The following is a 14,951-nucleotide window of genomic DNA, read 5'->3' as shown; positions in this document are numbered from 1 at the left end:
GGACAGAAGCGCAATTGTCATGAAAATCTTTTATGAAAAATCCTTTCCTTAGGATTTTTTCTCCTGAGAAGCTGAAAAACGTCAAGAACAAAATGTAAACAATGGTTATCTGCTGCTGTAGAATGCAACAAATAGATCTGAGATTGGTCTCATGTGGTTGTTTCTAATTAATGGTCAATCACAGTGAGCTAGTCTCTGTCCGAGCCACAAACCTTTGTTATCATTCTTTCCTATTCTATTCTTAGCCAGCCTTCTGATGAAGTCCTTTCTTCTATTCTTTTGGTATATTTTTAATTTAATATATATAATAAAATAATAAATCACGCCTTCTAAAACATAGATCAAATCCTCATCTTTTCCCTCATCCTAAGACCCCTGTGAACACGGTCACACTCAATGGACTGAGTATTCTCCTTGTTGTAAAGTTGAGTGTAAAGTCACCATAAAGTCACAACCATGAGCACCTGTGCACCACTGATTAATCCTTGTCTGCCCTGATCTATGCTGCCAATGACAAACATTAATTTTCCAACTCTCATCGCAAATAATTAACCTCTTGTGTATATATAATTAACCTCTTTGTCTCACCAAGCTTAGAATAAAGATAAACCTACACAGTCCATATTAGCAAGGAATTTAACTAAAAATTTCAAGCACATGAAATGAGCCTTGACTGTGTTTATTTTAGGTCTGGTCTTAATTGAAATCAGGTTATTGTGGGACTAAATAATAACTCAAATATTTTAATAACGAGTCACTCCACTTCTGTGTAATTGCAGCGTTGCAATGTGTCACAGCATCAGGAAATAACAAATAAATATGTGTTGGGAATGATCTGGTGTCCTGCTCCATGATCATAGAACAGTTTGGGTTGGGACCTTGAAGATCATCTAATCCCAATCCTTACACTCAGTACACTGGAAAATTTTCCTTGTTTACATTACACTTTGGCCTTAAAGACAGAAACAATTCATTCAGTCTTGAGTTCAAGACATTTATGATGTAAATGACATGCCATGATATGCCAACCCAAAGAATTAAAGGCAAATATGGCCAACAGCCAGTTCTTTAACTCTGGACACCACAAGAACAACATAAAGTCTTTTCTCTGTTGTCAGCCAAATTTTATAGAGAAAAATCTGTCAACAGGAAGAGTATTGCGTTCTTATTTTGAAGTTCATTAAATGTAAGTACCCAAAATTAGAAAAAGTTGATTTTAACTTTTTTTTAAATTGAGCGGAAATGACTGGAATGTGTAACAGAGATCCGTATGTATCAGAAATCATTAGACAGAGATTGCCTGTAGCCATTTAAAGTATAGATGGTCCATCAGTGACTCTCTAACATCTCAGCTACAGCTAAAATACATTTAATTATCTCATAACCATCCCTGGAATGGTGCTGTGTGACCACTGCTGGGTGACCCACTGGTCCCACTGTGGGAAGGAGCCAGATCCTGGGTGCTGAATGGACACTGATGGCATCATCCAGCCATGAGGGAATGAGAGAATTATCATTTTCCCTACTTAACTATTCACTCTGTCTCTCTGGAGCAGGAGGTGTGTGCTCCATGGGTGTCCCCCTCTTGAGGGTTTTAATATGCTATTCATTAATCTGGAAAACTGTTTGCTCTCCATGCTGATTAGTAGATTTCAAAGATTCCTCTGCTGCTCTGGATGATTTTTCCACATGGACTCTACCGCTGCTCCCTCCCATGTCCGCATTTGTCGAGTGAAGAATAATGATTTTTGTTAGAGTTTGTGTTACATTTTACAAAAGACAGCAGCTAAAGAAAGTTGGGGAGCATCTCTACCATCACTAGCCTGATGTATTTTTCTTCTGATGAGGTGGATCTGGTCAAAGAACAAGTTGCCAGTAGTGTCTTCTCAGCCAAAGAACACTATTTTGGTACATGTGAGGCAAAGTGGAAAGGATCAGCACAAAGATTGGGAAATTCAATGCTGAATATCAAAATTAGAGATTTTGAGTGCCCCTGGACTGGAACAACACACACTTACCAATCACAGAAAGCTTGGCTGATGAAATGGCCTCCCTGGAAGCAAAGGTCACCTCTCCAGAATGATGCAGTTGGGCTTTTTTCAGGATAAGTTTGTATTTGTTTCCATCTGCTTGCACCTCCCAGTCCTCCCCTGCCTGGATCTCTGTGTCATTGCTGTACCAGGCCACTTCATTCACTGGCACAGCTTCACTCAGGACACAGCTAAATGTTGCTTTGTCCCCCAGAGACACTTCCACATCCGTGAGGGGCTGCAGGAACTGCAGGCGCCACCCTGTAGGTTAAAATCAGTGATCGAGGCCTCAGTTACAGAAACAATCAGGAGATTTTGTGAATGTTTGTGCTGAAGCTCTGAACAGCCAGGCCTTGGGGAGCAAGGAGATCATTAGAAGGTTTATATACATTGCCAGAACAGAAGGTTTGGAATCACAGAATGGTTTGGTTTGGACTTTAAAGCTCATCTTGTTGCATCCCCTGCCTTGGGCAGGGACACCTTCCACCAGACCAGGTTGCTCCAAATCCCATCTAATCCATAAGTAGGGACTGATCTCTGCTTTTGTACTCTTATTTTCTTGTACAGAAAGGGACTGTGGTCCCCACTGGGGTCTCCTATAACAGCATAAAGTAAAAGGACACAGAGATAATGTTGTTGCTGATAAAACCCTCCTCTCTGAAGCCCTGAAGTGTCTATAAACACAACCAAACTCATCAGAGTCATGACAGCTCTGAGAAAATAATTTACTCCTCACTCAGTGCCAACTGGTCCTGCTTATAAACCATCTCACATACTACAGAGCAAGAAAAAAAGGAAATTGTAAAGCATCAGCCATTTAGGGGTGAGAGAATTGGATTTGTTTCAGATTTTTTTTCAGGGAAAATAAAAGGCTTTGGGATGATCTAATTTGTACTTTCCAGAATGTAAGGCATCCAACAAAAAAGATGTAGAGGGACATTTTGCAAGAGCATGGAGTGACAGGACAAGGGGAGATGGATTCAGATGCCCAGAAAATAGGTTTACATGAGATATTAGGAAGAAATTCTTTGCTGTGAGGATAGGGAGGCCCTGGCACAGGGTGCCCAGAGAAGCTGTGGCTGCCCCTGGATCCCTGGAAGTGCCCAAGACCAGGTTGGACAGGGCTTGGAGCAGCCTGGGATAGGGGAAGGTGTCCTGCCCATGGGTCTGGATGATCTTTAAGGTCCTCCCCAACCCAAAGCATTCTGTGATTCTGTGGGTTAGTGGTGACCTTGATGATCCTAGAGGTCTTTCCCAACTGGAATGATTCTATTGTTATTTATTGTGCGGGAAGAACATCTAGGTAAGAGAAACAACAAATGCAACATTTCTTTTCCAGATTAATGAGTAGCAAAGAAATATTGAATTTGTTGTTTCTCTTACCTAAATGTTCTACTCATCATATTTCCCTGGTTTCTTTCCCCCTTTCCAAGCAGAAATTGAAGATTTCTCCTGCCCAAGCACCCGAGTTACCTTTCACTGTGAGGAAGGCTGAGGTCACCGCATTGCTGCACATGAAAGTCACCCTACAGCTGTCCTGGGGAGTTAAATTCTTCAGCAGCAGGATGTGCCTGAGGCCATTTTCAAAGTAAACCATCTCCGTGTTTTCCGTGGTCTTGGCAGGTTCATCGTCAATCAGCCAGTTGTAATTGTAGGTCTCAGGCTTGGAGAGGTAACACTCGAACAGGGCTTCCCCTCCTTCTACAGCCTCCACGTTCTCCAGGCCCTGGACAATGCTGTTCTTGGCTAGAAAAGAAGGAAAATTACCAGTATTAATTATTTGGCCCTATATCTCTCAATATTAGCAAGCCTCGGAGCCCTGGATGATTCCCACTGCTGCAAAGCTGATGGAAAATGTGGATGTGATAAACTGTGCTTGTAGGCTTAATTGTTAATGGCAATCCGTCCTCTAACAAAGTATTACAATAAGCAGATTTAAAGGCAGTTTAAAAGTAATGATAAACCTCTAGAACCTCCAGCATTTCATCTAGAACATCTAGCATTTCATCCAGATTTCCTCCAAAAACCTTGTTTATATAAATAATGAAAAAAATGGACATATTTGTAAGAATCAGGCCAATAGTCAATAAGAAGGCATAGCTTAGGAAGATAAAGTATAATCACATTCCTTTTGTCCTATGACAGTTTCCCAAAGATCTCCCAGACCTTATTATTTTTACTATCGTCATGACTGGGGAGATGTGAATCCACTGACAGCTCATGATAAAATCTCATTACTTTTCTTGTAAAGCAAATGTAAGAGAATATTATGGCTGGCAAAGCTATAGTGACAATTATCCGAGATAATTCTGCCTCTAGGAAACACACAAAGTCAAAATCTCTATCAAGACTACATTGAATAGCAATTTTCTGAATTTTTAGGTTTATTTTCCCATGCTCTGTGGTGAGTTGTGGGGTCAGAAACAAAAAGCTCCACACTCCAGCCATGCATCAGTTGGCACCTGGACAGAAACAATCAACTCAATGCCAAATTAAATGTGGGCTGGTGCATGTGGGTATAATTCATGCTGCTACAGGGACAAATGACATGCACAAGGGTTGAGTAAATACAGTTTGCACAAATGCCATAAAATGGTCAGCATGATTTGTGTTAGACACCAAGACCCCGAGACATCCCTGTTTAGATCGCTACAGATCATTTGGAACCACGCACAGCAAAAAAGAAAAAAATTAGTACAAATAAATAAAATGTTAAAAAACATCCAAACTGAGGTATTTATTTAATGCTAAAAACCAACATACCCCAAAAGCGCAAGCCACCAAATATTTATTAACTTATTACTAATTACAAGGGTCTCAGAGATGTTGTGTGTGGACTCCCCATCCCTGGCAGTGCCCAAGGCCAGGGTGGATGGGGCTTGGAGCAATCTGGGACAGTGGAAGGTGTCCCTGCCATGGCAGGGGGTTTGGAACTACATGACCTTTAAGGTCTTTTCCAACCCAAACTATTCTGGGCTTCTATAATACTAAAAATATTCTGAATTTTATAAGATTTATACTTATGGAGAACCATTAGGAGAATGTGTAATTTTTGTTAGAACAACCCAAATTGTTTATCTGTGTACTTTGGAAGCACTGGTTTCCATAATTATGGAAAGCAGCCAATTGCTAACCCTACCTCGTCTGGGACACTTTTAGATTATGTTCGTTAAAATCTTTTTAAATCCCTACAATGGAAAGTGCTAATCAATGTAGAAAACATTATAATAAATAGCACCCTGTACTTCTGCACTAACAACCAACTGCAGTTAAGCAAGAAGGCAAAATAGCCACAAATATTCAGAAATCAGAACCTGCTGTTGCTGATCACTCCAATTAGCTTGGTAAGCAGGAATTCCATATGCAACAGAAAAAAAGAAGAAATTTCCATGTAAAATCCTAACTTTTTGTCAATTTTGTATATATTGTTCCATTGTTCCTCAGTGTCTCCAGAAATATGAGTGCTGAGTGAGGAGGTAACTCCTGAGGGATCACTGTTTGAAATAGGTAAATTACCTATTTAATGAAATAGGTAAATTGCCTATTTAAATTACCTAAATCCCCTTTACCCAGCAAAATAAAATGGAATTCCATGCTATCCATTAGTTACTGGTTTTATGTAAAAAGTGCTCTTTAACAGGAAAACAATATTTGTATTATTCCTTTGGACCAACAATACACCTGTGATTTCACAATTCAGCAGGACACATCCCATCCCAGCTCACTGCAGAAGAGGTGGGCTGGCTAAGTGGTGTAATGAGTGAGTGTTAATTAGAAATCAGATAACCCTGCAATATAACATTCAATTCCCATTATCCCCCAACTGTTTTTATCCTCATTTTCAGTACTGGAGAGAACACCAAGAGCAGGTATCTGACGTGTCCCTTATTGCAAAAGCCTTGCCATGATTTTTCTACCTCGTTTATTTGGAACCCATGGTAGTCTTCCTCTCTGGCTGGAAGACCTCACCTTGAACATCAAGTGTAGCCATCACTTTAATGCCTTCAGCTTCACAAGAATAGATGCCAGTGTCTTCTGGGACCGTGGGGTTAATTTTTAGCATGCTCACATTCCAGTCCTGATCGATAATCACTCGCTGCCCATCGGCATGTATTTCCTGATCATTTTTCTTCCAGATGGCGTGCACTGGCCTAGAATATTGGCATATGAACTCTGCTGGGCCTTCTTCATCAACAGTTATGTCCTGCATGGGACTGACCACTTCAATGGTGGGATCTGTTAACCAACACGTCAGGAAGGACATGCATTAGTGGATCCCCGTGGAAATCACCCCTGGGAGGGTTTTTTGCCAAGCACAGAGCCCGTGGGGAGCGAGCAGAGTGGCAGTGCAAGCAGGGGGATTAGCAGTTTAGTCTGTGCCTGTGGCAGCATCAAGCAGGATGGAAGCCAGGCTGGTGCATTAGAACGTGACCAGGACACTGGGAAATGGGCTACCAGGAATTGAGGCTTGTTCTGGAACAGTCCTGAGCTTGGACTGCTTCTCCAATTTTGTGTTTCTCCCAGTGTTTCTGAGATCTTCCAGGCTGGGAAGATGGGAAACACTTCTGCTTCCCGAATGTGGAGCAGGAGTGTGATGCAGAGGACTGCAGAGTGAGTGGTTCCCTGCAACTCTCAACCTCACAGAGCAATAGGAAAATACCACAAACCCTACTGGAAGCTCCTTGTGTGACTAAAATAAAACTACTCATCAGAAAGAGACACAGTCCTCAAATGCAGACACTCATTCCTGTCCTGGGGTGGTCTTGGCTGTCTTGAGCAAATATCCAGGACAGCTGTGACCAAAAAAAGGGCACTTCCCAGGAGCAGATGAATATTGTTTTGACTATTTGTGTGTTTCTCTGCAGTAGACACATTATTTAGAGAAAAACAATACAATTTCCTTTACAGTATTTCATCTAGAGGTCACTGAAAGATCATAAACCACTGACATCTCAGACTGAGATCCCAAAAAATGCTGAGAGCAGCTGGATATGCAGCTCCTCTGAAGGCGTTGAGATCCATAAAGTTGCTTTTAAGCACTTTTAAAACCCAAGTTCTGCCTCTTGTGAGGCAGCTGCAAGGCACAGTAGATATATCTGACCTAAAATACTGTGAGCTCCCAAAGCAGCCAAGAGTCCCTTCTAAGATGTCAGACTGAACCATCCATCTACAATGCAATATGCAGGTGAAAAGGAAAAATGCAGTCTGAAAATGGAAATCTCTCTGAAACATCATTCTTAGCAGAATTATGCCAACTTAAAAACAGAAATACTATAGGGCTGCAAAGGGACATAAAAAGATGACAGTCAGAGAAAGCTGAGATATCAGGAGCTGTGATGATCCTTGCGTAACCCTTCCAGCTCAGGACATCCTGTGACTCTGTGATGTCCTTATTTTTCAAATAGTTGCTCTGCTCACAAGCCAGCTGGGATAACCCAACAGGATCTCTGTCTGGAACGCTCCTCTTGGAACTGCTGCAGCAGGCTGAGGCTTTGGGGTGCTCCTGGCAGACCTTGAGGAGCAAAGAGAGCTTTGCAAACATCATTTGGAGTCTTGCTGCAAGGCTTGGTCCCACTCACTGATGTTCCCTCTGCCAGGTGTGTTTATGGAGAGGAGGCCTCCGTGGAAGATCTTGGAGATGTTTGGTGACTGAAGAAACAAGCAGGTGTCTGTGCAGATGGGGAGAACAACCTCAGCCCCTTCCACAAGATGTTTAAATGTCAAATATCACCTGTGGTACTGGAGAAGGTCCTGGTTCCACTGTCCCCTCGCTGTTGGCTGTTATTGTCGTATTTTATGAAAAATCCCTTTGCTAAGATTTTTCTCCTGAGAAGCTGAGAAGCCTCAGAAACAAAATGCAAATGATAATTATTTGATTGCTTAAAATGTGATTTAGAAGTTGCTTACCAACAGGTGCATCTTTAATTAGTTCCATGGGAATTGTTTTTAATTAATGACCAATCCCAGTCCAGCTCTGTCAGGACTCTGGTCAGTCATGAGTTTTTTATTGTAATTCTTTTCTAGCCTTCTGATGTCTCCTTTCTCTTTCTTTAGTGTAGTTTTAGCACAGTATTCTTTTAATATAATATATATCATAACATAACAAATCAACCTTCTGAAAACTTGGAGTCGATTCTCATCTCTCACGTCGTCCTGGAGACCCTCAACAATTAATAACCATAGTTATTAATTATTAATAACCACAGTTGGCCAGGGCAAGGACTTTGGTGGCCCCGTTCACCTGTGCAGCTCTTTGGGGCTGAGGAGCCAACGTGTGCCCTGGAACCTGCAATTCTCACCTGCCCAGAGGAGCTAGGAAACAGCACCAGCTCCTTCACCCTTCTCCATCCTGCCCCATCACCTGTGAACCATCACTCCAGGTCATGGAATGAATGCAGTTGGAGGGCAGGGATGTTGTGGAGGCCCAGCATGGAAAGCTGAGATCTCACTTGTTGCAGAATAAATCAAATTACTAACGTTAATTGTTGGTATTTAAAATGTTGCAGAATAAATAAAATTACCAACATGCCTTAAACCAGGAGAATGAGGCACATGGAAAAAAGTCAGCTCGTTCCTTAATGAAGAGCAAGCCATGAATGTCTTGACAGACTGAAATATATTTCAAACAAAGATTTGTGCCTTAATTTGTGGACAAAATAAAGTGCACAAAATTGTCAATACAAGGATGGTTGGAATTTTAAAAGTGTTTCACTTTTCTATGAAATCAAGTGTTACTGAGCACAGTGTAACTTGAGTTATCCCAACCCAGTTATAAAATACTGCTAGTGTGATTCAGGTTTGCAATTCAGGAATCTTGGCTTCAAGGAAGCACAAAATATCCACATACATGTGTGTACCTGCAAGAGCTGTGGGGTTGGACTGGATGATCTCCACACATTTCTTCCAAAATCAGTGATGCTGTGATTCCATGAAATGGAAATATCTCAGGAGCCTGTTCATTCACTGAGCAGAATACCTAACAATGTATTTATTTTTAATTTATGTTTTAGGCCCACTAGATATTTTTTTGCTTGGAGATCTCAGAACCATGTTTTGTTTCTGAAAATGGATGCAAAATGTCACAGGACTTGTGGGGTCTGCTCACTGTTTTGTCACTGCATCATTCTATACCATGAAGAAGTGATTTCACATTTTATCTTTGCAGAGAACTAAATTTCCTGAATGCACAAGGGACACATGATGCAGAGAAGGAGACATCAACCACTGACTACAATTCCATATTGTGGATCATTCCTGTTATGGCCCAGCACAGGAGTAGATTTGCATAAATATATTTTTACCCTTTATATCTCTGTATATATCCATTTTCCAAGCAGGGAAAAAGCCTTAACTTTGCCTGAAAAACAACAGATCTTCCCCACAGCTATAAAAGGACTGGGTGGGAAGGAGCTTGCTTTATCAAGTCTGGAGCTCAGTGTTATTTGCAGCTTTTGGCTACCCTTACCAAATAGGAAAAAATATTTATTCAACAGACCAGAAAGCTTTGCCAGTGCAGGGATGAGCTTTCAGAAACAAGGCACATTTTGTCTCTGTGTTACTGGAATGCCACACATCCATTGGCTTCCAGGAACAGCCCAAAATCCTGTCCTGGGAACATGCTGAGCTCAGCACCAGTAGCCCAGCTGTGGAGCAGCACAGTGGGAAATTTGGGAATTGCCACCCCCGCAAGATTTTGTGGTATTTTGGAAAAAAAAGCTGAAGTGGGGATTTAAATTCAGGTGCTACCATAGATGTTTATGTTCATCTCTTCTTTGATGTCAGGTGAAAGCAGCAGCCTTGATCCTGTAACCTTCCCTCACCTATAAAATCCAAAAAACACCAGAGGGTGAGGGGGGAAAAAAATTTAAAAAATCAGTGTGGTTGTAGCCAGAAAAATTCTGGGGTGAGAGCCGGTGACTTGCAGAGTGAGAGGGTTGCAGGGCACATGAAGGATTTAGTAAGGGTAGCCTGGAAGGCAGAAGCACCAGCACACGGAGCAAGTCCAGAGGTGGCCGCGTGTTTCTTGCTCGCGGGGCGATACCTTTGACCAATAATTTAGCTGTGGATATAAGGGAGCCAGCTCTGAAGGTGACAGTGCCCGAGTCGTGGCACGCCACGTCGTTTAGGGTCAGGGTGTGGATCCTGCCGTCCTGCTGGGAGATCTCGGTGACCAGGTTGTTGTGCAGGGGGGTCCCGTCCAGCCACCACTGCACGCTCCTCACGCCCGGCGGCGAGAGCTCGCACGTGAACGTGGCTGACTCGCCCACAAAGACGTCTGTGCTCCGCAGACCAGACACTATCACTGCTGCTTCTTCTGCGCGACAGAGCAAGAGAGGGTGCCAGAGGAGAAACAGAAACAAATACACACGGCTCGCTCCCTAACTCGCTTCCTAACGTGCTCCCTAACTCGCTTCCTTGCAGAGCTAACCCAAGCCCAAGCGCAGCTCCAGGAGAGTTAAACTTGTAGGGCTTTTCCAAGGGAAAAAAAAAGAACTAAAATTGTCTTGAAGAGTGTTAGAAACCACCTTCCATCCCTCCAGCTACTTGTAGGAGAGTCAAACTCGTCTTGAAGACAAGAAAACAAAAACAAACACGCACAGCTCGCTCCCTGCAGAGCTAACCCAAGCCCAAGCGCAGCTCCAGCAGAGTTGAACTTGTAGGGTTTTTCCAAGGAAAAAAGGAACTAAAATTGTCTTGAAGAAGGTTAGAAACCACCTTGCATCCCTCCAGCTGCTTGTAGGAGAGTTAAACTTGTAGGGGAGTTAAACTTCTAGGGCTTTTCCAAGGGAAAAAAAAGGAACTAAAACTGTCTTGAAGACAAGAAAACAAAAACAAATGTGCACGGTTTGCTCCCTGCAGAGCTAACCCAAACCCAAGCGCAGCTCCAGGAGAGTTAAACTTGTAGGGCTTTTACAAGGGGAAAAAAAGAACTAAAATTGTCTTGAAGAGGGTTAGAAACCACCTTCTATACATCCAGCTGCTTGTAGGAGAATTAAACTTGTCTTGAAGACAAGAAAACAAAAACAAATGTGCACGGCTCGCTCCTTGCAGAGCTAACCCAAGCCCAAGCACAGCTCCAGCAGAGTTGAACTTGTAAGGCTTTTCCAAGGAAAAAAAAAAGAAGTAAAATTGTATCATGTAGGGCTAGAAACCACCTTGCATCCCTCCAGCTGCTTGTAGGAGAATTAAACTTGTTGGGGTTTCTCAAGGGGAAAAAAAGAACTAAAATTGTCTTGATAAAAAGAAAACAAAAACAAACGTGCACAAGCCGCTCCCGGCAGAGCTAACCCAAGCCCAAGCGCAGCTCCAACAGAGTTAAACTTGTAGGGTTTTTCCAAGGAAAAAAGGAACTAAAATTGTCTTGAAGAGTGTTGGAAACCACCTTCCATTCCTCCAGCTACTTGTAGGAGAGTTAACTTGTAGGGGACTTAACCTTGTAGGGCTTTTCCAAGGGGGAAAAAAGGAACTAAAATTGTCTTGAAGAGGGTTAGAAACCACCTTTCATCTCTCCAACAGCGTGTAGGAGAGTTAAACTTGTAGGGCTTTTCCAAGGGAAAAAAAGAACTAAAATTGTCTTGAAGATAGATAAGAAAACAAAAGTGCACGGCTCACTCTCCGCAGAGCTAACCCAAGCCCAAGTGCAGCTCCAGCAGAGTTAAACTTGTAGGGCTTTTCCAAGGGGAAAAAAAACCCCTAAAATTGTTTTGAAGAGGGTTAGAAACCACCTTCCATCCCTCCAGCTGCTTGTAGGAGCAGGGTGTGTGTCTGCAAACATCATTTCACTGGGAGGAAACTCCACTCCTTGCCCTGGCTCTCCTGTGTGTTGCAACCATCTGCAGAAATTGTATGAGGCAGGGAGGTACTGAAAGATTTAAATGTTCACTTGGGTGCTTTAAAGGAGTAATAAGATTATCAACAATGATAGAAGCTGCAATCAGTTGTAATAAGAATTTCAGTATTTTTATGACCACTGCTCCAAGTTTTTCAGCAGTATCACCATCTGTTCTGAGACACAGTATGGTCAGTACTTTAAACTAGCTTAACTTAAAAAGATGGGTCCAACCTCAGCCTGGAGGTGAATGTTTCTATCTTTGCTGGAATCAGGAAAGAAATGAGTGGACTTCCTGTTTTTTGGCCAGTTACTGACAAAGATTTTGGAGCAAGAAATCCAGGATTTTGGAACAAGAAAACCAGAGCATTTCCACCATGTTCCACCACCTTACCTTGCACATACACAGACCCTGTGGTGATCTCGTATCCAGTGCTGCAGGTATAATCCCCACAGTCATCAACTTCTACATCGTGGATGATCAGCTCAGCCACGCTGCCCTTCAGCTTCAGCTCGTACTTGTCGCTGGGCTGAATGACCACCCCTCCTTTCCTCCACTCAACAGGAGCATCAGGCTTGGAGATCTCACAGTGCAAAACTGCCGTTCCCCCTTCTTCAGCCTCTACGTTTTTCAGCTCTTTGTTAAACAGCACTGGCAGTACTGTGGTGGAGAAGCAACTGCATGAGTGACAGCGCTCAGAGGTGACAAACCTGCTTGTGACTTATGCAGCTGGGCTGCTCTTCTCTTTCTGGACCACAGGTTTGCCTGCTGGCCACTCATGGAATCAGCTGCTGATGCTGCAAAGGTGTCCACTGTTGCTTTGGGCCTCTAAAGGTCTTCACATGGCCATACTCACCATCCTCAGTGGAAGCACACACAGTGCAACACCACCAATTACCAACCCTTTAGGCTGGAAAAGACCTTAAGATCAAGTCCAGCCATTAACCCAGCACAGCCAAATCAGTGGAAGAACATAGAGCACAACATCACCAATCACAACACAGAGTCAGAACATTTAGGTTGGAAAAGACCTTTAAGATCAAGTCCAGCCATTAACCCAGCACAGCCAAATCCACCCTTAAACCACATCCCCAAGTGTCACATCTACACATCATTTAAGTGCCTCCAGGGATGGTGACTCCACTGCTTCGTTGGGCAGTCTGTGACAATGTTTGGCCACCCTTCCAGTGAAGAATTATTTCTTAATACCAAATCTAAACCCACCCTGGTATAACTTGAGGCCATTTCCTCTCCCCCCCCTGCACATTTTCATCCTATTACTTGTCACTTGTGAAGTAGACCAACCTTTACCTCACCACAACCTCCTGTTGGTAGTTGCAGAGAGTGATAACATCTCCCTCAAGCCTCCTTTTCTTTAGGTTAAAAAACCCCAATTCCCTCAGCTGGTGCATGAGATTTTGGGTGTTTAACCTCTGAAACCACATGCTCTGAGCAGGAGTTTCTTATGGTGACTAAACCCACAATCAACAAGTATGATCTAATCTAAAGGACATAGAATTCTTAGCACAAAATGAACAAAACTGTAAAATCACAAACCATAGAGTTCTTAGTAAAAAATAAAAATGTAAAATTCAAAACCGCAAAGTTCTTAGTACAAAATAAAACTGTAAAATCCAAGCCTATAGAGTTCTTAGTGGGAAATGAATAAAACTGTAAAATCCCAAACTATAGAGTTCTTAGTACAAAATAAAACTGTAAAATCCAAAACCATAGAGTTCTTAGTGTGAAATTAATAAAACTGTAAAATCCAAACCAAAAAAATTCTTAATACAAAATGAATAAAACTGTAAAATTCAAAACCACAGACACTAAGAAAGACAAAGAATCACAATTCATGGGCTGCTCAGGCACCAAGACATACAATGGTTCAAAAACCCCAATTCCCTCAGCTGGCACATGAGATTTTGAGTGTTTAACCTCTGAAACCACATGCTCTGAGGAGGTGTTTGTGACTAAACCCACAATCTACAAGCGTGATCTAGTCTAAAGGACACAGAATTAGCACAAAATGAACAAAATTGTACGACAACCTACCTTTGACCTGCAGATAAGCCGTGGTCTGCTGATCCCCCGAGTCACAGGTGTACTCCCCAGCATCCTGAGCCTCGGCCTCGTAGATGAGGAGCTCAGCTCGCGTGCCCTCCTGGCGCATCTGGTACTTGTCCCCGGGCTGCAGCACCGTGTCCCCTTTGCGCCACTGCAGGCGCGCGTGGGGCCGCGTCAGCTCGCAGCGCAGCGCGGCCGTGCGCCCTTCCTCCACCTCCTCGTTCCTCAGCCACTGCTGGAACAGCACGGGCACGCCTGGCCAGGGGGAAATAAAAAATAGGTGAGGCAAAAATGAATAGAAAAAAGAGGGGTGTATGTCGCAGACATTTCTCCACAGAAATCCTTTCTTTCGGATTTCTGTGTCTTCAGGAGGCCAGAGGGCTCCGAAGACAAGGTAAACAATTATTATCAGCTGCTAGGGAATGCAACAAGAGCACCTATTTTGATTGGTGATTGGTTCATGTTTTATGTTTATAATTAAGGGCCAATCACCAGTGCAAGCCAAGAGACTGAGTCCTTGGCCACAGCTTTGTTGTAGATTCTTTTTCTATCTCTTCCTAGCTAGCCTAGCTGCTCTGCAAAACCTCTCTCGTTATTCTTTCTAGTATAACTAGAATGTATTATATCTTATATTAATAAATCAAGCCTTCTGATTCAAGAAACAAGATTCACCGTCTCTCTCTCACCAGCTGCGCCCACTCAGGCGCGGTAATAGGTGTGTTTTATTGTTAAGGTGTGGGTAGAGGGAGTTATGAAGTTCGCGGACAATTCTGGTTGGGTCTCCCCAAGGAGAGCGTCCAGGGTGCCAAACCTGATAGAGGAGGAGGAGGAGGAGAAGGAAAGGGAGTTAATCAGCTTAATAATAATAATAAATCAGAATAATCTATGTGAGCTAAATTTCTCTCCCTGTATCCCAGGCTTCTTTTCACAAAGAATTTGAAGTTCAGTAGTTATTACTGAAGGCCAGACAGCTTTCCATCCTTGAAATGAAAAATGGGTGATGCAAAAATAGAAAATAGAGGGG

The 14,951-nt window shown here is 42.8% G+C and overlaps 1 protein-coding gene across 1 annotated transcript in view; it reads right to left on the bottom strand.

The window, feature by feature from the left end:
* The window catches only part of OBSCN (obscurin, cytoskeletal calmodulin and titin-interacting RhoGEF), a 195,248-nt gene that overhangs the window by 72,070 nt on the left and 108,227 nt on the right, over positions 1–14,951 (bottom strand). Inside the window, 6 exon segments of the mRNA XM_058801413.1 lie at positions 2,019–2,291; positions 3,504–3,776; positions 6,000–6,266; positions 10,072–10,344; positions 12,254–12,520; positions 13,916–14,182. Coding sequence (XP_058657396.1) covers positions 2,019–2,291; positions 3,504–3,776; positions 6,000–6,266; positions 10,072–10,344; positions 12,254–12,520; positions 13,916–14,182 — 1,620 coding nt within the window.

This window comes from Ammospiza caudacuta, chromosome 1, assembly GCF_027887145.1.
Source record: "Ammospiza caudacuta isolate bAmmCau1 chromosome 1, bAmmCau1.pri, whole genome shotgun sequence".
Taxonomy (NCBI): Eukaryota; Metazoa; Chordata; class Aves; order Passeriformes; family Passerellidae; genus Ammospiza; species Ammospiza caudacuta.
This window is presented reverse-complemented; position numbering and strand designations above follow the sequence as displayed.